The 14,469-nt window shown below is 44.5% G+C and overlaps 1 protein-coding gene across 2 annotated transcripts; it reads left to right on the top strand.

Moving 5' to 3' along the window:
* Positions 1–1,283: 1,283 nt before the first annotated feature.
* On the top strand, positions 1,284–9,989 carry TP53I3 (tumor protein p53 inducible protein 3). Of its 2 annotated transcripts, none has more exons than XM_069975701.1 (6): positions 1,284–1,306; positions 2,055–2,197; positions 3,940–4,207; positions 4,293–4,505; positions 6,622–6,818; positions 8,039–9,989. In XM_069975701.1, the coding sequence occupies exons 1-6, from the start codon at positions 1,300–1,302 to the stop codon at positions 8,219–8,221; spliced, it is 1,011 nt and encodes a 336-aa protein (XP_069831802.1). In that variant the 5' UTR covers positions 1,284–1,299; the 3' UTR covers positions 8,222–9,989. The 2 variants fall into 2 exon arrangements, with proteins under 2 accessions (XP_069831802.1, XP_069831801.1); XM_069975700.1 differs by lacking the exon at positions 1,284–1,306 and adding an exon at positions 1,562–1,675.
* The last annotated feature ends 4,480 nt before the right edge of the window (positions 9,990–14,469 follow it).

The following is a 14,469-nucleotide window of genomic DNA, read 5'->3' as shown; positions in this document are numbered from 1 at the left end:
CTGGAGAGCAGGAGAAGCTTTCTGTGTGGATTTGCTACTGCTCTGGACAGTTCCTATCATGGACAGAGGTGGCAGCAGAGAGCACTGTGTCAGACTGGAAATAATACACCACTTCCTGCAGAACATACAGCAGCTTAGAGGACATAGAAGTAAATTACAAATCTCTGGCATTTTATGGCAGCAGTTGATTTGAAAGAACATTTTTTTAAGTGAGTTCAAAGGGAACCTGTCATCACTTTCATGCTGCCTGAACCACCAGTTATTTGGGCAGTAAGCGGTGGTTTCTACCCACCTTGCTGACCTTAAAGGGTTACTCTGGCGAAAATCTTTTTCTTTCAGTCAGACAGTAATATAGATTTGTAATTTACTTCTATTTAAAAATTGACTTATCAGCTGCTGTATGTCCTGCAGGAAGTGGTGTATTCTTTTCAGTCTGACACAGTCTCTTCCCCCACCCCTGTCCATGTCAGGAACTGTCCAGAGCAGTAGAGGTTTTCTATGGGGCTTTGCTACTGCTCTGGACAGTTCCTGACACGGACAGAGGTGGCAGCAGAGAGCACTGTGTCATACTGGAAAGAATTTACCACTTCCTGCAGGACATACAGCAACTGATAAGTACTGGAAGACTACTTTTTGAGATTTTTATATAGAATTAATTTACAAATCTAAATAACTTTCTGAAACTAGTTAATATGAAAGAAAAACAAATTTGCTGGATTATCCCTTCAATTAATAAACTTCTCCCAATATCCAAAGAATGATATCTTTCAGTCAAGGATGGTGGAGCAGGGAGAAGTCACAGGGGACAGACCCAATGACTGGTGGTTCAGGCAGCATGAAAGTGATGACAGGTTCCTATTAAAATACTAAATAAATTGAAACGTGACAGGTGCAATTTTTTGTGCAATTTATCCCCAAACTGTAGCACGTTTGGCTTAGTAAATCTGGCCCAGTGATATTACGGTACAGGGATAACAAACACTGAGGTTGTGATCCGGAGCTGCGCTCTCCACCAGGGGGCGTGGCTGGAAAAAGCATGAATAAGCATGATGCAGCTACAGGACTGGAACAAACCATTGCATCTAAAAAGGGAGTTACACCTATCCAGCCATGAGACTTGCAGTATATAGAAGCTGATCCTAACATAGCCAACTAGGAAGTTTTCTTAATTGTAAACCTGGTTAGTTTCAGTGATAAATACTGTAGATAAAACTTTGCCTCCCCCCATATTTTAGAATGGAATGTTCTACATGTTAGTGAACTTGGTTGGACTCTCCCTTGCACAGTGACAGCTGCAACATGGAGGGTGAGTGCAGATGACCTGTGCGCCTCTTGTCCCATGCATGACATATATGATAGATCTGATGTGTAGTAGTAAAGGGAGAGGTCTACCATAGTGGGAATAAAGATGTAACAATGTGTAAGGAAAACTTCTGCTACGTTCTAATTCACCTTTTTAGCTGATCATTAGCAAGATCTCTGCATGCTGGCAGTGAATGGGGGCATGTAATACTTATGGGAATACTTCTCACACCTGAAGCTTTAATACATTTGTGTCCAGGTTCCACATTGATACAAACTATCAGGTTGTGAAGGGCAGACATCCTTTCCAGGTTTTCCAGAATGTTTTCATTCATCGGCAGTATACGGGCAATGAGAGGACATCATACACAATGTGAGAATGACGCTTCTTTTATGTATAGCCTTCTTAAAGGGGTTGTCCATCTTCTGGTTTTAAAAGATATATAGATTTGTAATTTACTTCTATTAAAAAATCTCCAGTCTTCCCATACTTTCAGCTGCTGTATGTCCTGCAGGAAATGTTTTCTTCTCAGTCTGATACAGTGCTCTCTGCTGCCACAGTTCCTGTCTCGGACAGAGGCGGTAGCAGAGAGCACTGTGTCAGACTGGAAGAAATACACCACTTCCTACAGGACATACAGCAGCTGATAAGTACTGGAAGGCTGGATTGGTTGCCATCCAGCTATCCTAGAAATATTGCCAAGTATCAGGGGCTGGTAATTATTGAGAATTATGAGATTTCTGTTTTGCAGGGAAAATGCTGGCAGCTTTCTTTGATACCCCTGGAGGCCCAGAAAATCTGTACGTTAAAGAAGTTCCACGTCCTATCCTAAAAGAAGGAGAGGTTCTGGTACAAGTCCATGCAAGTGCCCTGAACCGTGCCGATTTATTACAGGTATGTTGCACCTGTAATGTTTCACGGTGATCCCCTTGATCCCAAACCCATTACTACATAGCTTGCTCCAATGTGTCATGTCAGGCTTTCCTCACATAGAGCCCCATCATGTACAGGGTAGCAGAACCTACAGCCCCTCCATGTACAGCAGGGATGGAGAACCTACAGCCCCTCCATGTACAGCAGGGATGGAGAACCTACAGCCCCTCCATGTACAGCAGGGATGGAGAACCTACAGCCCCTCCATGTACAGCAGGGTAGCAGAACCTACAGCCCCTCCATGTACCGCAGGGATGGAGAAGCTACAGCCCCTCCATGTACAGCAGGGATGGAGAACCTACAGCCCCTCCATGTACAGCAGGGATGGAGAACCTACAGCCCCTCCATGTACAGCAGGGATGGAGAACCTACAGCCCCTCCATGTACAGGGTAGCAGAACCTACAGCCCCTCCATGTACAGCAGGGATGGAGAACCTACAGCCCCTCCATGTACAGCAGGGATGGAGAACCTACAGCCCCTCCATGTACAGCAGGGATGGAGAACCTACAGCCCCTCCATGTACAGCAGGGATGGAGAACCTACAGCCCCTCCATGTACAGCAGGGATGGAGAACCTACAGCCCCTCCATGTACAGCAGGGATGGAGAACCTACAGCCCCTCCATGTACAGCAGGGATGGAGAAGCTACAGCCCCTCCATGTACAGCAGGGATGGAGAAGCTACAGCCCCTCCATGTACAGCAGGGATGGAGAAGCTACAGCCCCTCCATGTACAGCAGGGATGGAGAAGCTACAGCCCCTCCATGTACAGCAGGGATGGAGAAGCTACAGCCCCTCCATGTACAGCAGGGATGGAGAAGCTACAGCCCCTCCATGTACAGCAGGGATGGAGAAGCTACAGCCCCTCCATGTACAGCAGGGATGGAGAACCTACAGCCCCTCCATGTACAGCAGGGATGGAGAACCTACAGCCCCTCCATGTACAGCAGGGATGGAGAACCTACAGCCCCTCCATGTACAGCAGGGATGGAGAACCTACAGCCCCTCCATGTACAGCAGGGATGGAGAACCTACAGCCCCTCCATGTACAGCAGGGATGGAGAACCTGTGGCACTCCTCTTATTGCAAAACTACAGTTCCCATCATGCCTGTAATGCCCTGGCTTTGGCTGTCCAGGATGGAAATTGTAATTTTGCAACAGCTGAAGGGGAGGGCCGCAGGTTCTTCTTCCATAACATACAGAACCTAGAGCCCCTCCATGTACAGGATAGCAGTACCTAGAGCCCCTCCATGTACAGGATAGCAGTACCTAGAGCCCCTCCATGTACAGGATAGCAGTAACTAGAACCCCTCCATGTACAGGATAGCAGTACCTAGAGCCCCTCCATGTACAGGATATCAGTACCTAGAGCCCCTCCATGTACAGGATAGCAGTACCTAGAGCCCCTCCATGTACAGGATATCAGTACCTAGAGCCCCTCCATGTACAGGATAGCAGTACCTAGAGCCCCTCCATGTACAGGATAGCAGTACCTAGAGCCCATCCCATGTACAAAATAAAAGAACCTAGAGCTTTTTCCATATACAGGATAGCATAGCAGGTGATGTATATAGTATTCCTAGCTAGAGCTGTCACAGCGGCCACATTGGTTACTTCCAACCTCTCATGAGAATCCCTGTGTCATTTATCGTCCCACCTCAGGACTGTAGTAGCATAACGCTGAGTATCAAATTGTATTGCAGAGACGGGGCATGTATGCGCCACCCCCTGGTGCCAGTGAGATTCTTGGTCTGGAAGCTGCAGGGACAGTGGCGGCACTTGGTCCAGGGGCCAATGAACGGTGGAAGGTTGGAGATCGGGTGATGGCACTTATTGCTGGAGGGGGTAACGCTCAGTATGTGGCAGTGCCTGCACAGCAGCTCATACCAATCCCCCCTGGCATGAGTGACACTGACGCTGCTGCCATTCCTGAAGCCTGGCTCACGGCCTTCCAGCTATTGCACTTTGTAGGTGAGTGTCCCTGCTGAATCCCTTCACTGACATTGCCCGGTCCTGTCACTGGTTCCTGTACTTCTATATTGTCTGTTTTATACAGGTAAAGTTCAGAAGGGGGAGACGGTGCTGATACACGCCGGGGCCAGTGGCGTTGGTACGGCCGCCATCCAGCTGTGCCGTTTGGCTGAAGCCGTCCCCATGGTAACAGTTGGTTCATCCGAGAAAATTGACATTGCCAAGAAACTTGGAGCTGCAGCGGGTTTCAATTACAAAGAGGAGGATTTTGGGAAGAAATGTCTTGAGGCCACAAACAGTATGTTCATTAATATATGTATATGCAGCTCATTGATATGCCAAAAAAAGTATATTCAGAGTCAATAGGAAATACACACAGCTGAGCGCACTCAGCCAGCTGTTTTCATCACTCCTATAGCTGACTATACATGCATGGACGGCTCTCCAGGACTTATGCGCCAAATGTATGTTAAAAGGTCATGGACATTTTAAAGGGGTACTCCGGCGATATTTTTCTTTCAAATCAACTGGTTTCAGAAAGTTATATAGATTTGTAATTTACTTTTATTTAAAAATCTCCACTCTTCCTATATTCATCAGCTGCTGTATGTCCTGCAGGAAGTGATGTATCCTTTCTAGTCTGACACAGTGCTCTCTGCTGCCATCTCTGGCTGAGACAGGAACTGTCCAGAGCAGTAGCAAATCCCCATAGAAAATTCTTCTTACTATGTCATCACTTGTCTTCTTATGTTACAATCTCCATGTAATTTTTCTTGATTAGATGTACACCATTCTTAATGTACCGAATTAATGCTTGTACAGTTATAACATAAAAAACCTTTAATAAAATATCTTTAAAAAAAAAAGAAAATCTCTCCTGCTCTGGACAGTTCCGGTCTTAGAAAGAGATGTCAGTGGAGAATACTGTATCGGACTGAAAAGAATACACCACTTCCTGTGGGACATACAGCAGCTGATAAGTACTGGAAGACTTGAGATTTTAAAATAGAAGTAAATTACAAATCTATATAACTTTTTGAAACCTATTGATTTGAAAGAAAATATTGTCGCCGAAGTACCCATTTAAAGAATATCCTGTGTCTAGGTGATATTTAACATTAATTGATATTTAACATAAATTACCTTGTTAACAAAAAAAATCACTCCTTAACCCAAAAAACTGCTCTAAAGTTTTAACCACTAGTTATCTCACTTCCCTGCAGTTTGCAACCCACTACTTGTTGTCTGGGGATTTCTGTCTCTAGTAACAGAGAGACCAGGACAAAACACAGGAAATGGGGGTGGGGTTTAGACACTGCTATGTGCAGGACAGGGGGGCAAGAAACACTATAGGGGAAATTTATGAAAGGGTGTAAATATACACCTGCTGTAAGCTGCCCACAGCAACCAATCACAGCTCCTCTTATATTTTCTATACTGTGATTGGTTGCTGTGGGCAGTTTACACTAGGTGTATATTTACTTTACTTTCATAAATCTCCCCCTATGTGTCTGCAATCTGCGAGCCTCCAGAGGATCTGCTCTCCCCCTATAGATAAATCAAGGCTTCCTTCTCTTTTCAGGAAGATCTGCCTTCTTAGTGTAACCCCTTTGCTGCTGTTTCTTTCCTTTTATCTCACATACATCTTGCAAACCTAGTCCATCAGTAACCCCTTCTCTCCCCACATTTCATAGTACTGTACTGAAAAACAACAGGCAACAGGTACACTGTAACAAGGGAATATATAGAAAACACTATGACAATGCAGGGTTAGTTTGCAGTCCATGGAGTCATGTAATGTGCATTACAGTTGCATATGTTAGGGTGTTTAAATCAAATCTAATTACAAACCTGTTACATTTTTTTTATTTTATTTCCTTTGGAACAAAAAGAAATGGGTTACAAATGTTTATACAGGAGGTCAATGTTATTGCACTTGCCTGTGTAGTAGTACGTGCAGTGTGCCGTGTTCCATTACTATTCTTCCGGTAATTGGTGGAATATTGTTTTGTTCCTTTCGAGAATCTCTTGTGCCATTCGAGTTGTCATTTGTGTATTACTATAATTTTTATTTTTCAAACGTGTTTGTTTTGGATGCCAGTGGGTTGAACAAATCTGGTGAGTCAGACTGCAGCCATAGCGTATTGTAATAAGGGCAGGGAGTGGCGGGTTCCTTTCATACATTAGTAAATATGCTGTGTGGGGATGGTGGAAAGCCATGTTTGAGCATGACTTAGTGATTTGGCACAGGATGGGGATCGGAGTAGACTCGGGGGAGGTGCCCGCTTCTCCAGCTTCCAGAAATTATACTTGGGCGATTACAGAAGTATAATGTATATATGTAATATAACAAGTACTATCATGATTATTATGGTTACATGCCATAGTTTACTTTTATTTTTCCACTTTATTAGATGTCGGTGCAGATATTATTTTAGACTGTGTGGGGGCCACGCACTGGCAGAAGAATTTGCAATGTCTTAACTTTGATGGGCGTTGGGTGGTCTACGGGCTCATGAGCTCTGGTGAGATTAATGGAGACCTGCTGGCAAAGCTGCTATGGAAAAGAGGAAGCCTTATTGGCAGTCTGTTAAGATCCCGATCCAGTAAGGTAAGTTACGGTAACCCAGGGGTGCCACATGATTTTAGCTAGGGGTAGACATTAGTGTACTGCATAGGCACTTGTACAGTGGCCAGGAGTGGTATGTGTCCACCCCCAGATGTACCGTTAAAGGTTAGTGTGGTGCGTGATAAACCCCAGAGTCCACAAAGGTGTATGTTTACTGAAGAAAATTCTTAAAAGACAGTGTCTCTCTTTCAACAAGGTGCAATAATACAAGAAATAGTTTGCTGACTGAGATCCCTTTATTGAGCTGGGTACCTGAGATAATCTTGAATACTCACTGCTTAGCGCAGGTACACTTAAAGAATAATACTTCAAATATGCTTTACACTTCACAGCTTTTCTTTGGCAGACTTGTTTCCAAGATAGATCACTGCGCAGGTACACCTGAGAAATACTTTTCTCTAGTTGCTTGACAATACTTGACTTGACTAACTTTACTTGACTTGCGGTGGTGATAGTGGACTACCTGCAATGTAGGGAGTGAAGTGGGCCCTATCCAGTCCAGTAGAAACTCAGCTGTGGGCGTAGTGAAGAAGTACCTACATCCACGTTTATGTCCTTCTGCCTATTGCTGTCTGTGGGCACAGACTGACACGAGTCCAGGAATGCAGGATCCACCTAGAGGGTAAATCTAGCAAGTGCGCACACCTAACTGCTGACGTTTCCCCCTGTATAGTTATCAGGGTTTGAAAAAGAGAATAGCCACCCAGCATGGATAGGGTTTCCTGTTTTTCCTGGCCTACAGCAGCCTCACAACATGGCTCACTAGCCTGACATTGCTAGGGTTGAGGTGCTTGAAGAAAATAGATAAAGTCTCTGGTTTATAGTCCTACCAATGGGTTCTGGCCTCCAGGCCCTGGAGAATACTCCTCAGCAGGAACTCTGTTATACACTCTTTCTCTGGAACACACTGCCTAGAATCTCTAAACTGGCCCAAACTGGCTCCACCTCACCATGATTACCTTCAGGGAGCTATCTGATTGGTCAGGAAGGCATCTAGTGACTAATAAACTGTTCTGTGATAGGACACAGAAATAGACAAGTATGAGGCACCCAGCGCAGAGATTGCCTCTCAGTCAGTTAAACATCAATGGCATACAGTAGAAAGCCTTTTGTAAACCTCCTTCAGCTGCCTTCAAAAAAAATATTTTGCTGTTTGATGCCATGGATACTTGTGATAATGTATTGTTCTTTCTCCGTCACAGTATAAAGCAGAGCTGGTGAAGGCATTTACAGAGCAGGCTCTGCCTCACTTTGCCTCCGGGGGTCCCATTCATCTACAACCAATAGTGGACAGTGTGTACCCACTGGAGAAGATCGCTGATGCCCACCAGCGCATGGAAGACAACAAGAACACGGGCAAAATTGTCCTTCAGATCCCAGTGTAATGAACAAATGACGGTCCTATATGCTGTTTCTCATCTATATACATGGAAGCTTATCGTGAAAACTCACCTTAAAGGGAAGCTATCAACAGGTTTGTACATAGGAACTGGCTGATATGTATCTGGTGTGGCAGAGCTGCACATTATTATTTTTTTAATATATTTTCCTATGTGGTGCCATTTTGAGTATTTAGAACCTAAGCAATATGCTAATTAATCTAGTTAGTGCACTGGAAGCATTCCCAGGCCCACCCACTGACTTGTATGGCCTCCTACTTATACTTATTCCTCTATGCATAACTAGGCATTTCTCCCTTCTAAGCATAAGTAGCGGGTGGGCGGGACAGTGCAGTGAGGGGCTTAGGACCGCCCCCAGTGCACCAAAGGGACTCACTGGCATACTTGTTTTGCATCTAAATACTCTAAAACAGCGGCATATAGAAAATGAGAAGACCAGTGCCGGAATGTGCACCTCTGCCTCTACAGATAAATATCAACTGGTCTGTATGTACAAACCTGCCGATAGTTTCCCTTTAAGGTACACTTTAAGAGCCATATCTTTTCTATTTTTCAATTAATAGGGCTGTATGAGCACTTATATTTTGCAAGCTGTACTTTTTATATGCCCCCTGCATTTCACCTTATAATGTATTGCCAAACCAAACTAGATTTGTCAAGTAACATGTAAAAAAGAAAAACTCAATTCTGCCACTTTGTGAGGTTTTGTTATGCTGTCCACAATACAGTAAAAATCACGTTCACTTTAATCTACAGGTCAGTAAGATTACAGTTATTACATCTATGTCGTTTTTGTTATGTTTTTTTTACTAAATAAATCGGGTATAGGGCGCTTTTTGGTATAGGGTATTTTTGTCTCCTACATCGGTAACAGGAAAGACAACATTTGCATTGAATAATTAGGACACTTTAAAATATGGCGGTATTTTTTATGATTCATTGGGAAATATGGGGGAGATTTATCAAACATGGTGTAAAGTGAAACTGGTTCAGTTGCCCCTAGGAACCAATCAGATTCCACCCTTCATTTTCCAAAGAGTCTGTGAGGAATGAAAGGTGGAATCTGATTGGTTGCTAGGGGCAACTGGGCCAGTTTCACTTTACACCATGTTTGATAAATCTCCCCCATGGTGTTTAAAATTCTAAGTACCGGTGTTATTTTGGATGATTGTTACAAAACCGCCACATCATTTCTTTATATTGCTCTGCTGCCTTATATACAATGAAGCTTTTTATTACAATGCTATACCAAATGAAAAATGATTAAAAAAAAAAATCGGTAACTGGGCCCCACCTACCAGGTATATTTATAATACCGACATCTTTCTTTGTTGTGGGGAGTCATTCAGCCTTTTCAGACATCAGGGCCCAGATGTGACTGCTACCACCTATAGCTACACTCCTATATATTTTGATCTATCTCATTTTCCTATACTATCAATGTCACGTTTCAGCCATAATGTTGATTAGGTACTGTCAGAATATACAGAAATGTTAAAAATCTGCAGCTTTTTGGTCTGTAAAATACTAAAAACGTGCAGCTCCCCAGCTGTTGCAAAACTACAACTCCCAGCAGGCTAAGGACCACTGCCATACAGACTAGTAACCTCTGTAAAGAATTATTTCTTCCAATACTTGCAATCCTGTAACCCGGCTTCTATCCTCTCATCTATGGAGTAAGGAAACAATATGGTGGCGATTTTTTTATTACATTGTTTTAATATACTGCTATCACAATAAATGATCAAGATATCTCTGTGCGTCTTTTATGTCATTGACAAGCTAAAGCTAGATATAGTATCTATGTATATGGCTGCCAGCAAAACAATACAGACCAGATGCAGTTTTAGGCTATGTTCACATTATGTAAGTTCTGTAGTAATCATGGCCGTTGTTACCGATTTGCAACAACGGCCATGATTACTACGGATTTTATGTAGTGCTGCAGGCTAAGGGAATACCGGCCGGAGTGTATACACATAGTATACACTCCGATGGGGATTCCTAGCGGCGCCGCAAAAAACTGACATGTTAGAACCTTTCAATGCACACAATGGAGCGTGCAGTCGGAGCCGCACGCTCCATTGTGTGCAGCGGTGGATTCGGATGTGCCCGCATCCGAATTCAGCAGCAGTGAAGATCATCCGGTCGGTACTGCAGATGAGCTTACTACGTGGAACATGGCCCGTAGGCAGAAGTTGTAGTGCTAGTGCCTTGTGGTCTTGATACTAAAGCATACCTCCCAAGTGTGTCCCCCTTTTGAAGGGTCAGTCCCTACTTTTGAGCAAAGACCCTCTTTGCCCATTACGTGTCCATCTTTTTTTACCTAGATTTGCTTTAAAGGGGTAGTTTACCAAAAATTCAAATGGTGCCAGAGATTTATAATTTACTAATTTGTAATTCTATTAAAAAATCTAGTCTTCCAGTACTTATAAGCTGCTGTATGTCCTGCATGAAGTGGTGTATTCTTTTCAGTCTGCACATTGCTCTCTGCTGCCACCTCTGTCCATGTCAGGAACTGTCCAGAGCAGAAGAGGTTTGCTATGGGGATTTGCTACTGCTCTGGACAGTTCCTGGCATGGACAGAGGAGGCAGCATAGAGCGCTGTGTCGAACTGGAGAGAAAACACCACTTCCTGCAGGACAAACAGCAGCTGATAAGTACTGGAACACTGGAGATTTTTTTAATAGAAGTAAATTATAAATTTCTGTCACTTTCTGGCACCAGTTGATTTGAAAGAATTTATTTTTTTTGCTGAACTACCCCTTTAAACCATTGTGCATACGTGTCAGCTATTTGACAGTGGGTGCCAGCATTTGTGGATAGTTACTGAAACACATTCATAAAGCCGGCCCGCCGTTGCAGGTCCGTAATTTCAGATTGGGGTACTGATGTGCGAATGGGACCTAAGGCTGTCATCACACATACAGGATCTGCTGTCAATGTATCTAAATGCCGCAATCTGCAGCAGATCCTGTATGTGTGATTGCAGCAATCTGCAGCAGATCCTGTATATGTGATTGCAGCAGATCCTGTATGTGTGACTGTAGCAATCTGCAGCAGATCCTGTATGTGTGATTGCAGCAATCTGCAGCAGATCCTGTATATGTGATTGCAGCAGATCCTGTATGTGTGACTGTAGCAATCTGCAGCAGATCCTGTAGGTGTGATTGCAGCAATCTGCAGCAGATCCTGTATGTGTGATTGCAGCAATCTGCAGCAGATCCTGTATATGTGATTGCAGCAGATCCTGTTTGTGTGACTGCAGCAATCTGCAGCAGATCCTGTATGTGTGATTGCAGCAATCTGCAGCAGATCCTGTATGTGTGATTGCAGCAGATCCTGTATGTGTGATTGCAGCAATCTGCAGCAGATCCTGTATATGTGATTGCAGCAGATTCTGTATGTGTGATTGCAGCAGATCCTGTATGTGTGATTGCAGCAATCTGCAGCAGATCCTGTATATGTGATTGCAGCAGATCCGGTATGTGTGATTGCAGCAATCTGCAGCAGATCCTGTATATGTGATTGCAGCAGATCCTGGATGTGTGATTGCAGCAGATCCTGGATGTGTGATTGCAGCAATCTGCAGCAGATCCTGTATATGTGATTGCAGCAGATCCTGTATGTGTGACTGCAGCAATCTGCAGCAGATCCTGTATGTGTGACTGCAGCAATCTGCAGCAGATCCTGTATATGTGATTGCAGCAGATCCTGTATGTGTGATTGCAGCAATCTGCAGCAGATCCTGTATGTGTGACTGCAGCAATCTGCAGCAGATCCTGTATGTGTGATTGCAGCAATCTGCAGCAGATCCTGTATGTGTGATTGCAGCAATCTGCAGCAGATCCTGTATATGTGATTGCAGCAGATCCTGTATGTGTGATTGCAGCAATCTGCAGCAGATCCTGTATATGTGATTGCAGCAGATCCTGTATGTGTGATTGCAGCAATCTGCCGCAGATCATGTATATGTGATTGCAGCAGATCCTGTATGTGTGATTGCAGCAATCTGCAGCAGATCCTGTATATGTGATTGCAGCAGATCCTGTATGTGTGACTGCAGCAATCTGCCGCAGATCATGTATATGTGATTGCAGCAGATCCTGTATGTGTGACTGCAGCAATCTGCAGCAGATCCTGTATGTGTGACTGCAGCAGATCCTGTAAGTGTGACTGCAGCAATCTGCAGCAGATCCTGGATGTGTGATTGCAGCAATCTGCAGCAGATCCTGGATGTGTGATTGCAGCAATCTGCAGCAGATGCTGTATATGTGGATGCATCCTTGAATTAAAAAGTATAGAAGTGTTTGTAGAATTTTCCTAGACTGAACCACGAGTGTCCCTCTTTGGCCGTCCAGAAACTTGGGAGGTACACTACAGGAGTATGGAGATGTATTGGAGATGATAATACAAACCTCCCTGGCGCTCTAGGGCATTGAAGAAAGTACTGTGCGGGTCCCTGGTAACTTATAGCATGTACATGGAAATCCCTGGTGGTCAACAGCACCAAAGAGGTTTATGTTAGCTTCTCTGGTTTTCTGGTGCACTGTATTTTAAGGAAACTTAAAGGGGTTGTCCTGGCATAGAAAAACATGGACTCTTTCTTCAACAAACAGCATAGACAACTTCTGTCCTCTGTTTAAGTGCAGTTTAGTAAAGATCATTTCCATAGAAGTGAATGGAGCTTTTTTTTTATTCAAATTTTTTTAGAATAAAGCAGCACAATTTTCAGTCCTCTCATAATCATGCCAATATGCCCAAATAAAGCCTCCTTAAGAGTTTTAGGCTGCCAATTTCCCCTATCACAGTGTCAGGGCACCCATTGCTCACGTAAGCGCCAATATTACAGTACCAAGGTTCAGCTAGAACAATGCTTCTGTAACAGTGTTAAAACTTTCACATGACAGACCTCCTACAAGTGTCCTGATAAAAGTGCCAATATAACAGTGCTACATCCAGAGTGCCCATATAGAACAGGACTCCTACTTTCAGTGCCCTTATAACAGTGCTCATAAGACTGCAGGAGTGCCCATATAACAGTGCTCATAAGACTGCAAGAGTGCCCATATAACAGTGCTCCTACTGCAAGAGTGCCCATATAACAGTGCTCCTATAACTGCCAGAGTTCCCATATAGCAGTGCTCCTATTACTGCCAGAGTGCCCATATAACAGTGCTCATAAGACTGCCAGAGTGCCCATATAGCAGTGCTCCTATAACTGCCAGAGTGCCCATATAGCAGTGCTCCTATAACTGCCAGAGTGCCCATATAACAGTGCTCCTACTGCCAGAGTGCCCATATAACAGTGCTCCTACTGCCAGAGTGCCCATATAACAGTGCTCCTACTGCAAGAATGCCCATATAACAGTGCTCCTACTGCAAGAGTGCCCATATAACAGTGCTCCTACTGCAAGAGTGCCCATATAACAGTGCTCCTATAACTGCCAGAGTGCCCATATAACAGTGCTCCTACTGCCAGAGTGCCCATATAACAGTGCTCCTGTAACTGCCAGAGTGCCCATATAACATTGCTCCTGCTGCCAGAGTGCCCATATAGCAGTGCTCCTACTGCCAGAGTGCCCATATAGCAGTGCTCCTATAACTGCCAGAATGCCCATATAGCAGTGCTCCTGCTGCCAGAGTGCCCATATAGCAGTGCTCCTATAACTGCCAGAGTGCCCATATAACAGTGCTCCTACTGCCAGAGTGCCCATATAACAGTGCTCCTATAACTGCCAGAGTGCTCATATAACAGTGCTCCTACTGCCAGAGTGCCCATATAACAGTGCTCCTACTGCCAGAGTGCCCATATAACAGTGCTCCTACTGCCAGAGCGCCCATATAACAGTGCTCCTACTGCCTAAGTGCCCATATAGCAGTGCTCCTATTACTGCCAGAGTGCCCATATAGCAGTGCTCCTGCTGCCAGAGTGCCCATATAGCAGTGCTCCTATAACTGCCAGAGTGCCCATATAACAGTGCTCCTACTGCCAGAGTGCCCATATAACAGTGCTCCTACTGCCAGAGTGCCCATATAACAGTGCTCCTACTGCCAGAGCGCCCATATAACAGTGCTCCTACTGCCTAAGTGCCCATATAGCAGTGCTCCTATTACTGCCAGAGTGCCCATATAGCAGTGCTCCTGCTGCCAGAGTGCCCATATAGCAGTGCTCCTATAACTGCCAGAGTGCTCCTATAACAGTGCTCCTGCTGCCAGAGTGCCCATATAGC

The sequence above is a fragment of the Dendropsophus ebraccatus genome, chromosome 6, assembly GCF_027789765.1.
Source record: "Dendropsophus ebraccatus isolate aDenEbr1 chromosome 6, aDenEbr1.pat, whole genome shotgun sequence".
In the NCBI taxonomy this organism is placed as follows: Eukaryota; Metazoa; Chordata; class Amphibia; order Anura; family Hylidae; genus Dendropsophus; species Dendropsophus ebraccatus.
Note: the sequence above shows the minus strand (reverse complement) of the source record. Positions and strands in the feature narration are given on the sequence as shown.

Coding starts and splice junctions, on each gene's coding strand:
- TP53I3 (XM_069975700.1), top strand. CDS start 1,624: ATGTTTTCATTCATCGGCAGTATACGGGCAATGAGAGGACATCATACA. Junction 1,676..2,054: donor GAGAGGACATCATACACAAT/GTGAGAATGACG, acceptor TCTGTTTTGCAG/GGAAAATGCTGGCAGCTTTC. Junction 4,208..4,292: donor CCAGCTATTGCACTTTGTAG/GTGAGTGTCCCT, acceptor TGTTTTATACAG/GTAAAGTTCAGAAGGGGGAG.